Source organism: Rhinolophus ferrumequinum, chromosome 11 (assembly GCF_004115265.2).
Source record: "Rhinolophus ferrumequinum isolate MPI-CBG mRhiFer1 chromosome 11, mRhiFer1_v1.p, whole genome shotgun sequence".
Lineage (NCBI taxonomy): Eukaryota > Metazoa > Chordata > Mammalia > Chiroptera > Rhinolophidae > Rhinolophus > Rhinolophus ferrumequinum.
In genome coordinates this window covers 83,899,402-83,921,512 of record NC_046294.1, presented here as the reverse complement: position 1 = coordinate 83,921,512, position 22,111 = coordinate 83,899,402, and the positions used below count along the sequence as shown (strand labels likewise).

The following is a 22,111-nucleotide window of genomic DNA, read 5'->3' as shown; positions in this document are numbered from 1 at the left end:
ATTTGTATGTGTCTCCTGGTACATATATTTGCAAGTTTCTTCTTCATCCAGGAGTGGAAGAGCTGGTAGACAAGTATATAAATGTTCCACTGTTAAGATAATGCCAAACTGGTTTATAAAATGGATATGCCACCATTCCCACCAGAAATAAGTGACACTGCTGATGCGGATTCTCTCCAATATTAGGTACTGCCAGATTTTGGATTTTTTACCATTTGAATGGGTATAAAATTATTATCATACTGTAGCCTTCACACATTGTTCACATCATTTTCTTATCTTTTCACTATTTGCAGCATTTTAGTTATATCATTTTTCCTTGATTTTGGTTACACGTGCCTTTTATTTCTTGAGTGATCTTAACAAATGTGTCTCCATTTTATTATTCCTTTCAGCTTACTTGCAATTACCCACTCAATATTCATTTCTATTTCATTAATTTTTGCTAACTGTATTACTCCCTTCACCTATCATCCTTCCTAAAAGAAGGATTTACAGCTATAGTTTTCCTTCAAAGTATTGTTTAGCTAAAAGTTTCTATCTGGTTGTAGTGCTTCCATGAACCTTCAGATTCAAATATTTTCTAATTTCTATTTAAAATTTTCTGTGATCTGAGTGTTTGGAACTATATTAATTTTTTCCAGTTACCCTTTAATTATTGATAGATAGCTCAGTTGAATTGTTATCAGATAACATTCTTTGAATTTCAATCTTCTAATATTTGTCTAAACTATTGGTGCTTGAAAATGTTTATCCTACAATAAGTAGATTAGGAAAATACATTACTGACAAAATTAGCACTATTTAACTAGAAAACTTGAATAGGCCAATAACATAAAAGAAATTGAAATGTGAGTAGTAATCAAAAATCTCTTGAAAAAAAACTTTCCAGATGGTCTTACAGGGGAGTTCCATTGAATTTGAATAATCTCTATGCTATATAAATTTATCCAAAATTAGAAAAATTCTGAAAGATGCTCAATTCATTTTTTAGGATAGTACAACCTTTAAAAAAAAAAGAAGAAGAACTGATCAGGACAATATAGAAAAGAAAATTAGAAGTCAGTTTCATTCACAAACATAGAAGCAAACTCCCTAGATAAAATATCACCTAACAGAATCCAACTGGAAGTTTGAAAAACAGCCCCAATAATACTTTTGTAAGTATTTTATTAAGAGTTTGTTCTGGAAATTCAAAGATCTAATATTGAAAAATCTATAAATGTATTTCACCACAGCAATGGAGAAAAGAAGAAAACACATGACTATCGCAAAAGACATAGGAAAAACATTTGATAAAATTCAACATTCAATTATCTTTTTCTAAAAAAAAATGGATAGAACATAATTTTGTTAACTTCTTGAAGGCTATGTGTATTAATGTCCTATAGCAAACATAATTAGTGGAAAACTTCTGATGCATTTCTTTTAAGGTTAATAACAAGATTTTTTTTTAAAAGCCACACCACAGGTACTGTGCAACTTAGTATAAGACATTCTCAACAATGTAATAAGAAGTAATAGGCAAAAGCAATTAAAAGGGAAGAGATTATTATTTGAAGCTGACTTTATTATAATCCACATTAAAAAAAATACAAGAAAAACAAACAAATAAAAAAACAGAGGCACAGGATAAGACAAAGACCAATGAAACAGAATAAAAATCTCAGAAACAAACATATCTTTATATGAAAACTTGGTATGTGATAGAGGTTGTATCACAAGTTGGTAGGACAGAACCGATTATTTAGCAAATAGAGATGGAAAATTGCACACTTCATGGAATAAATAAAGTTGGATCATTATCTCACATAGTCTCCAGATGTGGACTCCAGATGTATTAAAAATCAAAACATAAAAAGTCAAATTAAAATATAAAGCTAATAAAATGTTATGTAGAATATCTTCATGATCTTGAGGTAGAAAACAATTTCTTATACTACAATATTCTCAAAGAACAACCTTAAGGAGGAAAAGTGACAGATGTTACAATAACAAAATTAAAAGTCACCGCACACAAAGTCAGCAGATATGGGTAACTGATTGGGAGTAAATAACCGAAATGAAAATCATTAAGGAAAAGACAGAAAATCCAATAGAAAAAGTTCCTCTGAGTTACACATAGCTATTTTCTTATTGGGCTCTATGTTGTATTCAAAACACTCTCACTTTATAACAAATGGAGGTCCGTGTATTAAGAATTTCACACTCTAATTCCTGATTGATTCGTCATGTTATATCCATTTTGCTTTATGAAAACATATATGTATCATGAGTAACCTCAGAACTCCAGCCTTGTGGGGTTACCTTTTTTCTTAAGATCTAATGAAAAGGAAAACCTCTTCTTTTACTATAGGAAATTCAAGTCCCTTCTGAATGTGTGAGGATTCCTGTGAGGGGCATATATGCCTTGGTTGTCCCTTGTCACCTTTCATTGATGACTGCTGTTCGACAGCTGCTATGGGAACTATTGATCAGTTTATTACTGCAGCTCTACATACTCCATCTCTCTCAATTTTGCTTTGCCAACTAATGCTGATGCTAGACAGTAGGCATTTAATAAATGTCATCAAAGTTATAACACATAAAAATAAAACCTAAAATTTTAGTCATGACAGCTCCTACAGTTCAGCAGCCAAGGGAGCTCCCTTTGACCATTTTCCCCCTTACATCTTCCTGGAGTATTTTCAGCTGAGTCCTTTCTTCCATCTTCCACTCTTTACCAGCCCCAAGGAGACAACCAGGAAAAAAATTATTTGATATCAAAGTAACATTCTGGATTGCCTCCCTTTCTCCAGGGCGTAGAACTTAACCCACCCCTTCCTCAAATGTGGGTTGCACTTATTGACTCGACTAGCTTCAAAGAACTCTGAAATATGGCAAGGGAAATAGTAAATATCAAATTAACTCTCATCAATTTACCAGATACATCTGCATATTACATATGGGAATTACAGAAGAGGGAAATGTATACACTTAATGTATGATAGTAAAAAATGATTGTTAATTTTTTAGGTATAATAATCATATCATGTCTGTTGTTTTAGAGTCCTTATCTTATAGAGATATACACTGAAATATAGTATACAGTATAAATGATATGCTGTTTGGGGACTGCTACAAAATGATCTGTGAGTTAAGAGACTAGATAGGGGTATAAATGACACAAAAGTAGAGATAACTGTTCAAGCTGGGTGAAGGTCTATGGGGTTCATTTTACACTAGCCTCAATTTTCACGTCTTAAACACTCTTAAAATTTTTAAAATAAATTTCTGTTGTGATGTGCCTTAGTGATGTAAATGAGAACCATTTACATTATTAAACAGATTACTTAATATCTCCATTTGACTAATTTGCATTCTAACCACTTTATCTACATTATTAAAAACACAAGGATATTTGTATTATAATCATATACCAAAAAGGCATTTTGATGACCTTACTAAAGCAAAAGTCTGTTCAAAGATGTTTTGCCGTCACCTCTGACACAATCTGCTTTAAATAGTTATGGCAAGAGAACTACATTTTAAAGTCTGCCTCATTGAGCAGCCTGCTACATATATAGACACATAAAAAAAAAGGAATAGTTATCATCAATATATTAACAGTGGTCTTCTCGATACAGTGTGGTTTTCTATACTACCCACCTGTTATTTTACAATCAGGAAAAAAAGTACACATAAATCCAGTCCTGTCCTAAAAAGATAGTAAATCCAGAGAGTATTTGGGATGTTAAAGTTTTCTTCCCTGTGGAGCAAAGATATTTCATCAAGCCTCAACTTGACCCATACAGAATATTCCTCACGACTTCCTTGATCCTATTCTAAATTCACTTAATGGGCTTCTGATTACCAACTCATTTTCACAGTGCCCACACACTAGAAAAAGGGATGCCCCATAGAGCACACCTTAACACAATATTGGGGTCATTAGAAAGGAGCCTCCAATGTAAACTGATCAGCATGCATAATTACACATCAACCCTTGTGTGTTTGGGTGGAATAAGCTCCTCCTTAAGGGATTGTTCTACTGTAGGTGTATTGATGAAATCAAATTTCTGAGCCTGTAATGAGGGACCTAAAACTTGGATGTCCAAACTGCGATACTGCTCTCAAGTCTCTGAGTTGACCAGCTGACCAGCACCCCCAGTGATATCCACCTCTCACTCCTTATCATCTTCTTTTACGCTGCAATACGTACTGTTAATATGCAATAAGAATTTGCCTGAATTAAGGCTGTAAATATCTTAAACTCCTTCATTAAGCAAATACTTAGTAGGGCCCAATTAAAAAGAATCTAGTTCTCTGTATCTATGGTGGGCTGGGTGAAAAAGGTGAAGGGATTAAGAAGTACAAATTGGTAGTTATGAGACAATCACGGGGATGTAAAGCATAGCATAGGGAACATAGTCAATAGTATGGTAATAACTATGTATGGTGCCAGGTGGGTACTACTTATCGGAGGGATCACTTCATAAATGATACAAATGTCTAGTCACTATACTGTACACCTGAAAGTAATATCAAATAATATTGAATGTCAACTGTAATTGAAAAAAAATTAAAATACAGGCCCTAGTGTCCCCATCTCTTAGCTCACTAAGCAACATCCAAGTTGACTTTCTGACAGTTCCAAGTATACACTGTGTTCTTTGCTAACTCAAGGCCATAGTTCTCTGGGCCTCCTACAGCCTCCTTCTCATCTTTCTGAACTAAAATGATACCCAACCTGCACTAGTCACCCTCTTTAAAGTAGCCCTTCCTCTTCCCCAGCCCCCACCACTTTTTGTCTTTACCAAAGCACCTTTTAATTATTATTTTTTTACTTATGTATTGTCTGTCTTGCTCAATAGAATATAAACTCTATGAGGGTAGGTATGTCTAAGTCCTGGCTGAATCTCCAATTTTTAAAACAATACTCAGTACAAATGAGAATCTTCAATAAATACGTATTGAAATAATAAGTGAAAAAATGAATTCTTAATCATAAAATTGTTATTTTCTCCCTGTCAACTAAATAATATCTAATTTAATTCTCCAGAAATATGGATGTGTGCTATCACATTTAAGTAGTTTAAGCTATATATTTTCACAGGGGAAATTCCCAAAGCATGGACCATTCTCCCATATAATTTTAGAACTGTTTTTATCAAGGGCCCATGACACTCCATTCCCAAGGGTCTTTCAGTAACTCAGTGTGTAAATGTGTCATGCTTTTCTTAAAAACCAGTATTAACCAAGGAAATACTTATCTATATTCTTCAAACTTAAACTAGATTTATATTTTAGTTCAAATGAAATTACTATAAAAATTTTCAGGCTCTATCTGAAATTCTAAAAGAAGTTTAAAACTTATACTTATCCCCTCTACCCATGCATTCTCAGAAAGTCAATGTTTGAACATCGATGACTTTAACAGTTAAAGGTCACATAAAGCCAATCTCTAAAAGCCAAAACTGTTAAAACCAAGGGCATTCGCAGCATTCCTAGAATCCCCTGGAAAGACTGTACAAAGTCAATAGTCTAAAACACATGGACAAAGTGTCTTCCTCTGAGGTTCTGACCATTAACACACCATGCAATTTTATCACAACTAGACCACAACAAGGCTTTGTGGATATCTTCCAAGTCTTTTCATTTAATAACTTGTAAAAAAAAAAAAAAACGAATAATTTGGGTAGTACAGGCTGCAACTTCTCTCTCTTCTGCTCCTCCAGGAGCGTTTTGGACGGAAGTCCCAGGCATAAGACACCAGCGATTCCCAAACTCCAGTCTAGGGACTAATATCAGCCCAGGATGAAACTGGTGTGTTTTTTAATCTAAAATGCAATGCAAAAAATGAGGACACAATTGGATTTTTCACAAAACTAAAATGTATTCAATTTAAAGTACCTGTCCTTATCCTGAAATTATGTCCCTTTTTTTAATTTTACTTTATTGGGGAACATTGGGGAACAGTGTTTCTCCAGGGCCCATAAGTTCCAAATTGTTGTCCTTCAATCTAGTTGTGGAGGGCGCAGCTCAGCCCCAAGTCCAGTGGCCATTTTCAATATTTAGTTGCAGGGGGCGCAGCCCACCATCCCATGTGAGAATTGAACTGGCAACCTTGTTGTTGAGAGCTCGTGCTCTAACCAACTGAGCCATCCGGCCGCCCCAAATTATGTCCCTTTTTATGTTTTAAAATATCTTTTATGAAATGGTGGTGATAGGAGATGGTATTTTTAACATCCTTATTTGGCAAAATAGAAGTAGGGAATCTCTAGAAGTATCCAAATAATGTAAACATTTTACTATTTATAAAATTCAAAGCTGTTTAAAACAAATACCGATAGAGGAGGGGACAGGTTTCCTGAATTGTCCCTGGAGCATGTAATGTCAATGCCCACATTTCTGGGAACTTATATTTAACATAAATAGTTCGAATAGGAGCAACCTGTGGTCCTATTGCATTCTAGGGAGGGCCAGGACTTTTCTTCCTAGTGTCCCTAACGTGTCCTACTTTTTAGTTCTGAAATTGTTTTCTGCTTATTATTAAATATAAACATAAAATGACTGGGCTATCATGTCAACCTATTTCACAAAAGACTTTAAAAACAAAATGAGAAGGTACGATATAACAAGGTGTTTTAGAAACCCTCATCTGGTAAAGATGAGAGCGTGTATGAGAAAAATAAATGAATGATTTAAAGAGAGTACAGCCAAGACGAAAGTATAAAACTGTATAGTCTCCAGTTCAACAATGAATTCTATTGCTCAATATAAACTGTGAGCTGGTGAGATGGAATGCAAAACGGAAAAGTTTTTTCACAGAAACAAAATTGGACTGGTTTCCAAGGCAGCCTCCATGAGCCTATTAACCTAGATTGTCCACCAAGTACATCTAACTCAGAATTCAGAAACATCTCCACCGCAACTCATATTTGGAAGGAGGTGGGATGCTCCTGGAAGATATGTGTTAAATTTCCTTTGTCAGTAAGCAAAATCAGCAACTTCTTATACCACTTTGAGGGAGGCTGACATAACAGAAAGCACTGCCCTAAATCGTCCATTCCTGCTCTTACAAAGGGAAGTCACTCCTCTCAAGGGCACAAGTGAGGGCCCCACAATTCAGTTCCTCCAAGCTGAGTCCCATTACTCATTGGTCCTAAGACAGGATCACTCTGAAAACGGGTCGCCACAGATTATCTATTTTGTGCTAAAATATACATAACACAGAATGTACCATTTTTGCCATTTTTAAGTGTACAACTCAGTGACATTAAGTACATTCACACTGTTGTGCAACCCAAATTATGCAACTTACCCTGGATCCCCAAGGATTCTGCAGGCTGCTCATGGTATGTTTTCATTTGCACAAGAGCATATTTTTGCTCCACATTCCCCAACCTTCCCATTTTCAGGGCTTATTCCTAATGAGACTCTCTTGTTTTTCTGTATCATGGACTACCAGTGTTATAACCCCGATGCAAAACTAAACTGATTAAATCACTCTGAAGCCCAAGTTAAGTCTCAGGTCCTGTGCATTCAACTCGATGAGTCAATTATGAAAGCAACTATTTATCTGCCTGCATTCTACTGAAGTCAAGACTTCTAATCCCTTCTTTTTAGCAGCTTTATATATATATATATATATATATATATATATGTGTGTGTGTGTGTGTGTGTGTGTGTGTGTGTGTGTGTGAACCATACTGGGGAGGAGAGGGGGGTTGTCAAAGAGTGAAAAGGAAAAGACCAACATAAAATTGAAACCTTTGCTCAAATAATTAAAATCAATTTCCACAACAGAAATACAGCATATATCAAGAGACGGCTTTTGCCTCATCTACAGATAAGAGAATATAATAAATACTATAATGACTTTTGCCCTCATCAATCTGCTACAGATGGCTTATCCTAGCAACAACTCATTTTCTACTGCCCTTGCTGCTTAGTAATTTTTCAAGATCTTAGGGCATTGGAGTGTACTTAGGATTTTCATGCACTATCACAAGGCAATCAATGTGTCAAATTTTATTTAATGAGAAAATTGAACTTGAACATTATGACTAGCTATTCTTTACTTTTTAAGAATACACTAGTTCTGTCCAAGGAAACTTACCAATTTCCCTATGAATTTGTCAGCTGGCTTATTAATAAAGGGAAGACACAGGTATCTTACCTCCTATGACTAAGCTACTGAAAAAGGTGGGGGGCCTTTCTTACCCACACAGTCAGTACGAGGACTGGATTATCATGAATGAGCACTCAGGGAATACTCACTGGAGACTATCATCATGGTCCTGATTCATTCACCTGATGCGTTAATGCAGCGGAAATACACCTGGATGATCCTTGCGGGTAATTACAGCCCAGACAGAACCACCAAATGAAAAGCCCCGGGAGCACTGCAACGGCAAGCTCTGCTAAACAAACATACTGATCATTTTTAAGGCTGGAGTTATATTTAAACCAATTTGCATTGCAGTTCATTTCACAGAAATTACTTCATAGCTTCAGGAATCCCCTGTGAAATCATAGTTACCAGCACTAAAAGTATATTTATTTGTAAGCAGACTAATAAATAATGGACTAATCACTGAACCATCGCGTCTTCATACAGACTTGCATCAGACAAGATTTGCTTATCACAGGATGCCAATTATTTCATTAAAAATGAACACATGCTACACTGGGTGTCACAGAGAACTGTGCTAACATAACGAAGATACAGGACAAAATTAAATCAGTAGGCTGGCCGTTCACAGGAGAAGATTTTAAATGAACACCAGGAGTTAAAAGTTTTAAAACTAAATGGTAGGGCTCGGACAGTTAACCTGATGAAACACAGGCCAGCTGTGTGGGAGAAATCCTCCAGCGTTAATAGTAGTATCTGCTTCCTCTGAGCCTCTTTCACAAGCCCAGTGTTTTCATATCTATTCTTACACTAGATCTTTTCTGAGAGCCGAGTAAGGACAAAGCCCATCGTGCCCAATTTTAGTGAGAAGCACTAAGCCAATCAAGGTCACACTGTTAGTGAAGTGTGTAACAGTCCTCAGCATCATACAATTAGCGACAGGCATTAAGCGAACATGATTTAAGATAACGCCACCAGCCAATGCAGCTAATTGTTCATAGCACCCTTTCCCAGAGATCCTAGACTGAGGCAATCCATTACCATTATGCGTTTGCTATCACTGTACCAAGCACTGAGCTCAGAACTGCATGAGAAGCATTTAATTTACTTCTAACAATTCTTTGAGTTAGGAACCATGTTATAGATAAGGAAACTGAGGCTCAAAAAAGTGAGCTTGCCAAAGTCACTCACTATGTCATGAAGCTCAGATGTGAACCCAGTTTGACTCAAGCACCCTATACCACACTATGCTGTCTTCCCAAACACTGACATTGGGACAGGTGCTAAAACCCATGCCATTCTGAACAGTAGAAAGCATACTGGTCAGAAAAGTCCGCAGACCTGTTTCATCAAGGCACACTCACTACGCTTGTGAACTTGAGCCTTAATTTATACATTTGGAAAAAGTGACACTAAAGTCTCTCTCCACTCATAAAGCTGTCAGTAAAACAACTTAATAAATGAAATTATGAGATAATTCTGATCGATAGTCTAGTGATTTCTGGAACTCTCACATTAGAATCACACGGCTATGTTCACATACTGGCCATAACCGAGTTAGGAATGTAATCTGAGATCACCAGCCAAGTCTTTCCATGGTTCTCCAGCAAAGGCAGGTCACCTGTGGGCCTTTCCCAACTCGGATATCGTAAGGAGGCATCTGTCAGAATGAGATGTGTTCTACAGACAGATGATTCTCATGTATCCTCTGACTGAGGACTCACCTTAGTAATGTCTCAAAGTACGTAAACTTAGTTAAGATATTCAAACTGAAATCCTTTCTCAAATACTTACTGACCAGGAAATCGAGGGCAGCCACCTATTTATGTTCTATAAACCTAGCACAGTGATGGCCTTGTACATATCTATCCAATAAATTTTTTTTTTAATTTTATTTTAAGTGTGTTTTTCCAGGACCCATCAGCTCCAAGTCAAGTTGTTGTTTCAATCTAGTTGTAGAGGGCGCAGCTCACAGGCCCATGCAGGGATCCAACCGGCCACCTGGTGTTATGAGCATCGCGCTCTAACCAACTGAGCTAACCGATAAGTCTTAGTGATTACCTATAGAATTCCTGTCTGATGCCTTACTTGAATTTCTTGAATGAGTGAAGAGTAGTTATTCCAGAGCTCTGTTAATTCGATAACTATTAACAGAGAGCCCTAATTTGCTTCTCTGAATCTATCTACTGTTATTCTATTCTTGACTTATGAAGCAAAACAGAACAAGTTCAATTCCTGTTTAACATCAGAAATTTAATCCATTCCTAATGGCATTATGAGAATTTAAACATTAGTTATACCAGTTGAAAAAGAAAAAGCCATCATTTTGCAATAATTAAACGACTAAAGAATAGATCGTACAAAAAGGTTTGCATTTCAATAGAACTAGCTTTATTATTTTTAAAAAAACAAAAGAAATGGTCTAAAAGCAAATGCAGATATGTACCAAGGAATGGACATGACCTGGTACTTACAAATGAGCTGCTGTGTGATAAATGAAAACAGTATGTCAGGAGAAAAATAATATTTCAGGTGCTATCTGCTTCAATAATCTGGCGGTGCAAATTAACTGAAAGAAGGTGCTCTGCCAAGCAATCAGTGTGAACAGAAAAACCATGAGAAGCTGCCTCCAGAGAACTATGTGGTGGCAGCACAAGAACTGGCATCAACTCACAGTCTTCTCATTTTCCCCATTTTCTATAATTTTCCTCTTCTTTTCATCTGTTTTTTTCTTGAAGATGTTATTTCGGTAAAACTGAAGTTCTTTGATGCTTTCGCTAATGTCATCAAGTGCCCTACAAGTAAACATACCATACTGAATTGTAATGCCCCAAAATAAAAGACAATCATCATTTTACAAAGCACAACTTTTTACAAATAACTTAAGAACAGGTATTACTGTAAATGGCACTATCTGACATCAAGAACTGGAACATTTCAGTAAGTGCTTTGTTTGTTAAAAAATGTTTGATAAAAAAAAAAAAAATTCTACTATGTAACAGATTAAATTTCCCCAAACCGTTCCATAAGATGGTGAGGTGTTCCACGGAAAAAAAAGAATTCCAGGATCAAATAAGTTTAGGAAAGACTAGATTATACATGTAGTTTTTGAAGTTCTTTGTAAAGCATTTAATGACCTGATGTGTATTGTGAATTCCCAAGAGGAGGTTGTACTATATAAAAGTATTTCTAAAACTTAATCGACCACATCTGTGGAAAACTTATTAACAGCTCATGGAACACAGTTTGGGAAACTGCAGTATTTAATGCCATTCCTGCACACAATATATTGACGTACTCAAACGTAACTCGTGATTCAGTCATCATTATAAACATCAATTATCAGACCGTACCTAACCATAAAAGAGGATCTACCTCCTAGCTCGTGATGGTTTGTGCTACAAGCAGTGGCAGCCTGCCTCCATCTAACAGCCTTTCTTCTCTTCCAACATGCTGTTTCTCATCTGTTGTAGTCTGAGAAATCAGGTAACCAAAATTATTAGAACAATGTGCAAGTAAAGCAATAAGCTCTGAATGACGGGCTAAGGGCCTCTTCTAGAGAATAAATTGCACAAACTTTAGTGTAAGAGTTTTATGAGTTATTTCTGTGGTAAGGCAACATTTGTGCTTTCTTCCCAGATCTTGGATATATAATAGAGAGCTGAAATTGTCAAAACTACAGCCTGTGGCTAAATTAAAATACACAACATCCAATCTACAATATTGAAATCGAAGAAAGATATGAAAACCCAAAGTACTTTTACTAAGCCATTATGTGTCAAAACCTGACCAATTTTGATGTGAGGCTGTTTACAGTCATTAGGAATGCCATTCTGTGTGAATATCCATACATTTCACTGGGAAAATATCGATGTGTTTGATTACAGGGTGCTTCCTCAGACCTCATTAGGGGTATTACATAATGGTATGTTTCCACAGATGAGCTATTACCTTCTAAAACCTGAAAAATTCTGAAATCCAAAACACACCAAGCCCCAATTGTTTCAGGTAAGATATTCTAGCTGTTCATTACTGTGCTGTAGTCCATGTAGGTCCAATTAAAAACAAAACAAAAAACAAACAAACAAACAAACAAAACATAAGAATGCCGGCCTCTTTAAAGTAGGGTCTTGTTCTTTCTGTGTTTGCCTAGAACTGTGCCTGGCACACAGAAGGAGCCAAATGGATGAACCAAATGCTGCCCTTAGAAGACAGCTGCTAAATCTCCCATCAGGTTTTATGGTCCTCCTGAAGGACGAGACTATCAAAAAGAAAAAGAGGACACTAAATGCGTAAGATCTTTAAATTTCTTGTACTTGTACCTAAAGTTGCAAACATAAATGAAACAATCTGAAAAGCTAAAATGTTGTAAAGTTAGGCTAACTGTATATACAACTATACACAAAGTGTTTAATTTTAAAAGTCCATATTCTTGCTGGGAAGAAAATTAATACTGCTCATTACCAGAAAAATTAGACAGTTTCACATACCTACAAACTGAGTTATCTAAAAGTTTTAAAACTGCAGCAAAGGCATAAGACCCTACATATCTCAGAATGGAATGCTAGAATCTTGACTGAAATTTCTGATAATCTTAGCAAAAGAAAGTTACCTTTACACTAGTTCTCCTTTATTTTTCCCCCAAGGAAAAAGAGTGAAGAGACATTATTTCAAGCAGTGAGATGTAAGACTGGCAAGCACTTGAAAGGACCCAGACTTACCTGTGAGAAGCAGCCTTCTTTGGTGCAAATTCATATTCTTCTGGATACCAGCGTCTATACACAGCAAAAATGGAACTCTCAAAGGAAAGTGTATCAAATACACTGAATAACTACCTCCTTCCAGTAATTTATTAATACTGAAAAAGGCTTCTGCGTTGTGACTATCAAGTTGCCTCCTTGCCTAGGCCTCTACCTTCCACCCTTCTCTTCTCTTCATTCTATATATTCTCTTTGGGCAAGCTCATCAATGTGTAAGATTGCTGAATCTGTTAAGTCCAGCCCAGCCGTCTCCCGAGTTTCTGTCATGGGTAGTCAACTGGCTGCTGGAGACATCTCCACCTAAAAATCCACCAGACACTTTTAACTCAGCTATATAAAACCATTCTTATCATCTTCAACACCTCCCTTCCTTCCCCCACCTATCATCTACTTACTTTCTCTTATTTTCCCCTTTATCTTCGAAAAGTTTCATCATCTAACCTAACTGCCCAAACTAAAAATACTAGAATCTGTTTAGACCTGTTCCTTTTCCTCACTTCCCCGATTCAAGCATTCAATGTCAGTCAACTGACTTTCTCAAATACTTTAACTCCATACCCTTCCCTACCTCCCAACCGGCTTTTCCCTAGCTCATTCTTCTCTCTCCATGATACAAGTCTCTTTCTTATCTCCCTACCTCTTCTTGCCACCTTCTAATCAGAATGATCGAATCATATCACTCATCCCTCTATTTAAACTTGTCGAAGAACACCATGCCTCACAAGATAAACTTCCATCTCCTTAGCATGGCATAGAAGTCCTTCATAATTGGGCCTCATCTGCTACTTTTCTGAACCTCACGCTCTGCACTCCAGCATTAATAAACTATTTGTAATTCCCTGAACACGTTTTGCTCTTATCTTCCTGCTCCCTCAGATCTCTGCACCTCTGCCCATGCTCTGAAATGCTGTCTCCTCATCTGGAAAACTTCTCCTCTTCTTTAAACCTCAACTTAAAAGCTATTTTCTATGGAGTTTCCCATTGTCTTCACTTCTTCCCTTGTGGATGCACATTCCCATTACACAAGTCATCACACAGTATGTCTTAGGGTGTGTTTTTCACACGTCTGTCAACCCACTAAATTCTAAGCTACGTAAGGGCTTTTCATCTATATGTTCCTAGCACATACACCAACACGTGGCACAGAATGGATGTTCAATAAATTTTCTGGATTAATGAAATTTAAGTGGAAGATTTTGACATTGTTTCCCCCAATTCTTACTAGTCCAGAATAAACTAAGGTCCTGTCCAAGCAAGTAAGGGATGAGGAAGTCATACACCCACTTGGCAGTCTCCGATCTACAGGTCTATTCAACTACTTTCCACAAATTCTCAACTAAAACATGCTAAATGAGACAATTTAATGGTTCCTAAATATAGCCCTTACCTGCACAGCTCTTTAACAGTGCTCACATCAATTATTCTATAATGAAGATGTTTCATGAACTGGGGCATGTATTTGTCAAGAAACTTCTTATCTGCATGAACTGAATTTCCTAGAAAGACACGAAGTATACCGCATCTGTGCATTTCTAGTAGTATACAACAGGATATAAAAATTCATAAACTGTATTTGAAATGGAGATGATTTTTTTTTTTTAATTCAAACATATCCTAAATGCATGTCAGGTTTGAGTGCATCTGATTAGATAATAAGTGCAAATTCTGAGTATTTCGTTGGTCTAGCTCATAATAAATTTGTACACGGTCTCTCTCTGGACAAAAAGATAAAGCTATCATTCCAGATACTTAAAATAATGCACAAATCTATTGGTTACTTTTTCATATCGTACCAGATGTGCAAATTTTCTCCCAGTGTCACAAAGTCCACACCACTAGCACTAAAAATTTAACTGAACCACATAAGTTGATAAACCTTTATTTACATTCCAGTTTTAACAAATTATATCCATATTCATCTTTCCATACAATATTATAAACACTAAAATTTAAATGTGAACTTTAAAATAAACATCTACAGGCTACAAGGCTAGAGGGTAAATTTATACAATATATGTTCTAGTACTTAATGTTAAAACTTTTTAATTGTATGTTTAAAGAGTCAGTTACTACATCAATTTTCATATACAAGTACACATACACCTCCATAGAACATTAACTTCCCTCTGACATATGGCAGTGCTTTCAAAATTCTAGTAGAACTGGCTTGGTTGCTTTAAAAAGTCAGTGTCACAAGGTAAAAAAATACAGGTGGACCTTTTATTTTAGATTAGACTTAAAGAGACATAATAACCAAATGAAATGCATAAGCCTTGATTGAGTCCTGGTTCAAAAACAATTAGACATTTTTGGACGTGGACTGGGTATCAGCTGATGTTACTGAATTATTTTTAATTATCTTCAATATGATAATGATATTGTGGTTACATAAGAAAATGTCCTTATTCTTAGGAAATGCTTGATGAAGTATTCAGGAATGAAGTATTATAATGCCTGCAATTTACTTTCAAATATCCAACAGAAAATAGGTAAAACAAACATGGCACAAAGTTAACAATTACTAAACCCGACTTTTCTGTACATCTGAAAAATCTCCGTAATAAATATATGAGGAAAAATTTTATTGAGTTGGTCTGAGTACCCCAGATCTCATGTTGGGTTTCGGGGCATTTTCCCAATATTCATATGTAAGTTATACAAGGTCACCTGAACTCAAAAGTAAGATGAATAATCCAAATCAGGGTTAAGTGGAAGATATGATGGTCTTGGCTGATCTTTCTGGAACAGCAGTCTCTTGAACCACTACAATGGAAGACTATCTACAAGGTATACATAGGATTGGATTTTACCTGCCAGTGGACAGAGCCCCGGAGGAGTCTGCTGTCGTACAAAGGACAGAAATTCATACTCTGCCTGCTGCAATGTCATTGTACTCTCCTTCACTGCTTTGGTTAGACCAGACTGCAAGACAGAATTCCCAGCCCCCACCAGAAACACATGAAGTCAGTTTTCAAAGGCATCCAGAAATGAAACTTCACTTCTAAAAATGGGCAAATATAACCACAAATGAACCATTTATAAAGCCCAAGTTCAAATTGAAACTGCCATATTTGCACCAATTTTTTTTCTTAAAAGAATCCAATTCAAATAATCTAGGTTCCTGAACGCATTTCCACACAGTCAAAAAAGATGGTGCTCATAGTCCAAGGATATCATCTCTGGGAGGAAACAACTATTAACAGGAGAGCAGCATTCCCCCTTTTCTGAAAGTTGATGTCTAATCTTATCCAAAAGACTGACTTGAGCAATACTTGACAATCCTCAATGCATTCGTGACAGACTGAATGTAGGAGAGGAAAAAAGAGGACATTCAGGAGAAGATGATCTCAAGAGGTCCCAAAGATGAAAAGTAACAAGCAAGCAGTTTCCCAGGTTTGCCAAGCAATCTTCCTCTAACCCTTTTTAAAATACCTCCAACAATGGTATAGGATTCAGGTGTTGTTACTGATCCCCAAAGCAGCAATCCTGTTATTTGGTAATGTTACCTTCCCATGATGCTCCTTACACCAATCTGACATGCTGTCCAGTAACTCATCTGGCTGTTTGATAATCAAGTTAGGACCCTGTGGATGGGAAAAGCCGTTAGTCAAGCAGAATAACAGGGATAACCTGGGTTTCTGAGGTAGTTTAAGCTGCTTTAAGGATTAAATATCCATACCAGAGAAAGGAAGAGATGAGGGCATTTTGTTAACTCTAGAAGTAGTCTTCATTCATCTAGCATGTTTATGATGGCAAAAAGAACAAATGAACACACACACACGAAAACTGAAATGCTTATTAATAGAGAAAATAGGTATCTATCAAGGGTCACCAAACTAGAGCCCACCTGTGGCTTTTTCTGTTTTATTGCCAGCAAGCTAAGAATGATTTTCACATTAGTAAAGGGCTGTAAAACAAACATACATGTAACAGACAGGTGTGTGGCACTCAGTCTAATATTTAATACTTGCTGTTTTTAGAAAAAGCTTGCCAACCCCTGATGATGAGTTCATTTTGAAGTGTCTATGTTGCCAAGTGAAAAAAGTAGATTGCAGAACAGTGTTTGAGGTCTGCCAATTAAGTTTGTGAACTCATCCTAGAAACAGTGCTACATACCACACTGCTGAATATCACTATGGTCACCGTCAAAGTACCCCCCTTGGGAATCTACGCACAGACGTCAGCGCCTAGTCCACTCTTCAAAGCAATTTTAGAACTCTTTCTCTGGAATGGCCATCAGAGCTGTTGTATTACCCTTGCTGTCCTGAATGTCATCAAAATGTCTTCCTTTCAATATTTCCTTTACCTTCAGGTAAATAAAGAAGTCATCGGGGGCCAGATCAGGAGAGTAGGGAGAGTTCCAATACAATTATTTGTTTACTGGCTAAAAACTCCCTCACAGACAGTGCCTGTGAGCTGGTGCATTGTCGTGATGCAAGAGCTCCTTGAGGACCATTTTTGCACACACCTTTCTCATGCCAAGATTTTCGGTTAAGACTTTCCTAACTGTTTCTCTATCGATGTTTTCTTGGTATGCTTCTCACAGTCAGCCAATGATTTTGACACACAATTCAATGACTTTTTGCAATGTTTTCGTCAGTTCTGCTCGTTACTGGCCACCGTGACCTCTCCATCAGTGATGCCTTCTCTCCCCTCAAAAAAAAGTTTAATCCACTTGTACACTGCCATTTTCTTCATGGCTTTATCCCCATAAACTTGGACTAACATGTCCCTGATTTCACTTCCATTCTTGCCAAGCTTATCAAGAAATTAAATGTTTGTTCGTTGCTCTAATTCAAACTCAGACATTCTCACGATGGCACACAACAACATTCTCGCGATGGCAGCAATAAATAAACACTTCTCAGCAAGACACCGCCACGTGTCGACAGGAACACAGCTGTGAGACACTGATATACCAAGGTTATGAAACCTTACTGAGCTGTTTGTACAGTGCTGCCAATGTAAGCGCACAGTGGCAAGTTCGCGAACTTAACTGCCAAAACTCATATACACACGATTTCCCTTACCCTTGTTTTAAAAAAATAATTTATATATGCATACAAACTACCAAGAAAATACATAAATTTTGGGGAGTAGGATGGAGCAGGAGAACAGGTCAAAAAACCAAGAGCTTACTATACATATATTTGGGATAAAGTTACACTGTTTAATTTTAACAATATTTTTATACTAAAGAATTAAAAAGGTAATTGGTGACATCTGAAAAAAAGTTCTCAAGTTGTCAGCTCCATTTAGTAGAACATTCACCTGTGCATGTCTTGGACGGAGTCCTAGCAGTAACAGAAGCCCGACTTGTGACATTAAAGCAAGTCACCTTGGGCTTAATTTCTCCATCTGTACAATGGAGAAAATAAACTGCCCCCTTCCCTCAAAGGGATGTTAACAGGATAAAAGAAATTATAGATGTGAAAGCTCTTTGAACTCTCTACAAGTACTATAAATCCAAGGTATTATTACTACTAAGGTAGTAAAAATAGTTTGCAATCACTGAGAGGAATGGCTAGAATTTGACTAAACTGTGCCTGACGTCCTACAACTAACAAGGAGTTTTAACCAAACAAAATATTAACCAAAGAAAACTGGCAATGGCAACCTCCATGAAGCAAAAAATTTGCTCTGATAACATATGTTTTAAACAACCATAACCTCATGAAAACGTTCTAACTAGAGTGGAAAAAGCGAACTACTATCAATCTAAGGCTATATAACTTATTCTAGATCCCAGTTTGGCACACTTAGCAACCCACAGTAAAATTTTCAGGATAGGATGTTTGTTGTTCTACCAGCATAAAACATTTTCCCTCAAACTCATACACAAGAATAAAACTTGTTTTCCACTGACACTTAAGTGCCAACAGCCCAAGCATTTTTTTTTTTTTTAACATCCTTATCCTCATCTGACTGAGTCTATTTACACACGTCGCACTCACAGCTGGTGAATACAGACCCAAATTTCCTCAGGGTACATATCAACTAACTGGTCCATTAAACTGTCAGTATTTCTTTCACATTATATCAACAGTCTAAGGGAAAAAGTCTTCTTCAGCCAAGGGTAAGCAGGGCCGGTAAAATAAAGACACTTCTCTTCACTATTCATCTTCAGTAAATTCCAAGTGACAGGAAAAAAAACAACCAAACCTAAAACTCAAGGCTTTATTTATGTAAAGTTTTTTAAGAAGCTAGTTGTTGTAACGAGAAATACAGTCTCATGATTGTCCTCCAGCTGATGTATCAGGAGGTTCCAAGACATATGCCTGGTACTCCAATAAAGTATTAATAGCAATTCACCTATAAATGCCTTTTCCCATCTTTTACCTACCCAGGAAAATAAGGGAAGTCTTATCTATAGATATATGAAATTTATCCAGTGCCAGTAACACATCAAGCCTACCCTCTGGGAACTTATTTTAACAAGACTGTCTTTCCCACAGACACCCCTGCTTGTGCTCCTATTCGTTTTTCACTGCCTCTGAATACTACTGAAAATAATGACACAGTTATTCAAGGCCAGGGATTTCACCCTCAACCAATCGGATACTGTCACATAATTATTAAATATTTTGTGAGTGGCCAAAAGGCAACAGGTGTGTTTTACTTTATTTTATGTGCTTAATGTTTCAGTTAAAAAGCAGCATGTTAAAACTTTAACCATGCCCAATATGTCAACAAGAGAATATTTTATGATTCTGTATCAACAGAATTTCTAAAATCTTAATACAGATCTAGAAGAATCACATATCCTAGTTGAAAAAATAAAAGCTGGGTATATGGAGTTGAGTTAAAATTAAGGTTACGATAGAAAGATGTCAACTTTAGCATGAGTCCTGATGGGACCATATAGTTAGTTGCCTTATTGGTTAGGGGCACTTTACTCAGACTGCCTGGGTTAAACTCCTGGCTCCCCTAATAACTAGTCAGGTGGCCTTGGGCAAATTACCCAACATCTCTGTTCCAAAATGTCCTCCTCTATATAATGAGTATAACAGTACGTGTCTTATAGTCATTGTGAGGAGTAAGAGTGAACACATGTAAAGCATTTAGAGCTGTGCCTGGCACACAGTAAGCACTCAGTAAATGACAGCATTTATGTTTCTGTAATTTTGGATATGGCCTATTGAAAAATAACTAGACTGTGAGCTTGATTACTTTGGTTCTTGTACAAACCCTACCACAACCTGACACACTACTTTGTACTTTATCAACACAGACCTCAGTTTTCTTATTTTTTAAATAAAGAGATGACGAAAAACGATCTTTATATTTCCAATACACTCTAAACAATATGATTGTATTACAGGGCACCACCTACTTCAGCCAAAATGTTGAGATCAGAATCAGTTATCAGACAAGCCATCTCAATAATCTGGTCCTTCTCAATGTCCAATCCTGTCATCTGCAATAAAAAATAAATATGAAACACACACAAAACCATCTTTCTGGCCTATTTTACCAAAGTCTATTTAACAGAAATTCCCTCAAGCGTATTCAGTTTATATCCCACAGGCACGATAGAAAAACCCTCAAGGTACTAAACATTAGTCATTTATTCAATAAGCACTCACCAAAGACCTGCTATACGTCAGGCACCCTGATGCAACTCTAGAACGATGCAAAGTAAAATTGAGTGCTAAAAGCATTCAATTTTGGAAGAGTTAGATAACTAACATCACTACATCTGTTCAGAGTTTACAAATTTTCATACTAATTAACCACTTGATCTTCATCACAATCAAATATAGAAAGTACTGGCATTATCTCCATTTCCTATATGACAATACTGAGGCTCAAGAAAGAGGGGAGTCCTTGACATGAGTGTGGAAAACCTAAAGGGTACAGAACTGGGTTCTAGTCCCAACTCAGATGCTCACTAACAGCATGACCTTGAATGAGCTGAATTCTCTTTCTTGGCCTCAAGTTTTCTCGTCTATGGAACTAGGAGTAAGGCTGAGTCATGTCCGGAGTCCCGTCTAGCTCCCACAACCTAGCTGGGGTCCTGTAAGGCTGGGGAAGTGAGGTCTAGCAGAGCCTTTGTCCCCACACCCACCCTGTAACCCTAAGCCCAAAGAGACGAGAGAATTAGGGAGGTCCACATATGGGCAGAGTTGGAGGATGGGAGGACCTCATATGGATGACTCCTCCCTTTTGAAAAGAACCCCTGTAGTACAGCACAGTCCCAACACCGCAGCACTCCCGCCCCGACTGGCGCACACCGGGCGGCTCTCACCTGTCACACCTGAGACCCAGACACCCGCCGCTCTTCCCGGAAACCTCACTCACCTCCCCTCACCCCAACACCGACCTCACTCACCTCCAGGTCCACCCAGACCATCCGCTGAGCCATGCTCTCCCCAGCTGCCATGGCTGCGCCACCTTCGCGGATACCCGGCGCCGCGAACTGCTCGCGACACCCTCCCACACCTCGCAACAGCCTGGAGCGCAGGGAGCCGCCTAACATCACCCGGTACGAGCCGCCAGTGCCCCAGCCTCTCAGCCGGCGTTGGCGCAGGCGCGATGGTCGCTAAACGTCGCAAACCTAATGGGAAGCTCAGGAGCCAAAACCACAAGTCCCAGCATCCAGTGCGCCGATTCGCCCTGAACAGCCCAGCTTAACTACCGAATAGGATGATGGGACTTAGAGTCTCGCCCGGTATTGCCCCCGATTTCCCCACCCCCGCCACGTGTTTTCGGATGTTATTGGACGCGCAGGTTTTTCAGAACTAAGTTTATTCGTTTTAAAAAGTTATTTCCAGAATTTGCATTAGTTGTAAACTGCCTAACTGTGAAAGAACTCTCTTACTTCGGTAGAAAAAAAAAAACTAGTTTTCGATTTTTGGTTTTTTTCAACTATATCTTTCCTTTTTTTCTTCCCTCGCCTCTCCTCTTTTTACTAACCTGCTCCTCCACTCCACACACTCGGTATTTTTCTCATTTACATGAGACAGCAGCGCGGCGTGCTATTTTAGGCCTGAAGGCCAATTCTACTATCATCAAATCCTTTAGAAATCCTTAAATGAGATCTTGTCTGAGAGATCACTCGGGACGCATTAAGTGTTGAAGTGATTTTCCTTCATCGGCAAACGGTTGGTTATTTCTTATTTCTTAGGGTGGGATGTTGCCTGTATTTCAGTTCAGCTGTTGGGTGTCAACGGTAATGACTTCCTGTTCCACCCTACAGGTTCTCCAGTTAAATCCTGTCCTTGTATAAGGAATC

At 37.6% G+C, this 22,111-nt stretch overlaps 1 protein-coding gene across 1 annotated transcript; it reads right to left on the bottom strand.

The window, feature by feature from the left end:
- Nucleotides 1-10,484: 10,484 nt before the first annotated feature.
- REXO2 (RNA exonuclease 2) lies at nt 10,485-21,453 on the bottom strand. The gene is made up of 7 exons (XM_033121392.1): nt 21,209-21,453; nt 20,210-20,293; nt 16,383-16,460; nt 15,687-15,798; nt 14,264-14,372; nt 12,838-12,891; nt 10,485-10,911 (listed from the first exon to the last, which is right to left on the bottom strand). Exons 1-7 carry the CDS (start codon nt 21,353-21,355, stop codon nt 10,782-10,784), a joined length of 714 nt encoding a protein of 237 aa, XP_032977283.1. The 5' UTR covers nt 21,356-21,453; the 3' UTR covers nt 10,485-10,781.
- Between the last annotated feature and the right edge of the window lie 658 nt (nt 21,454-22,111).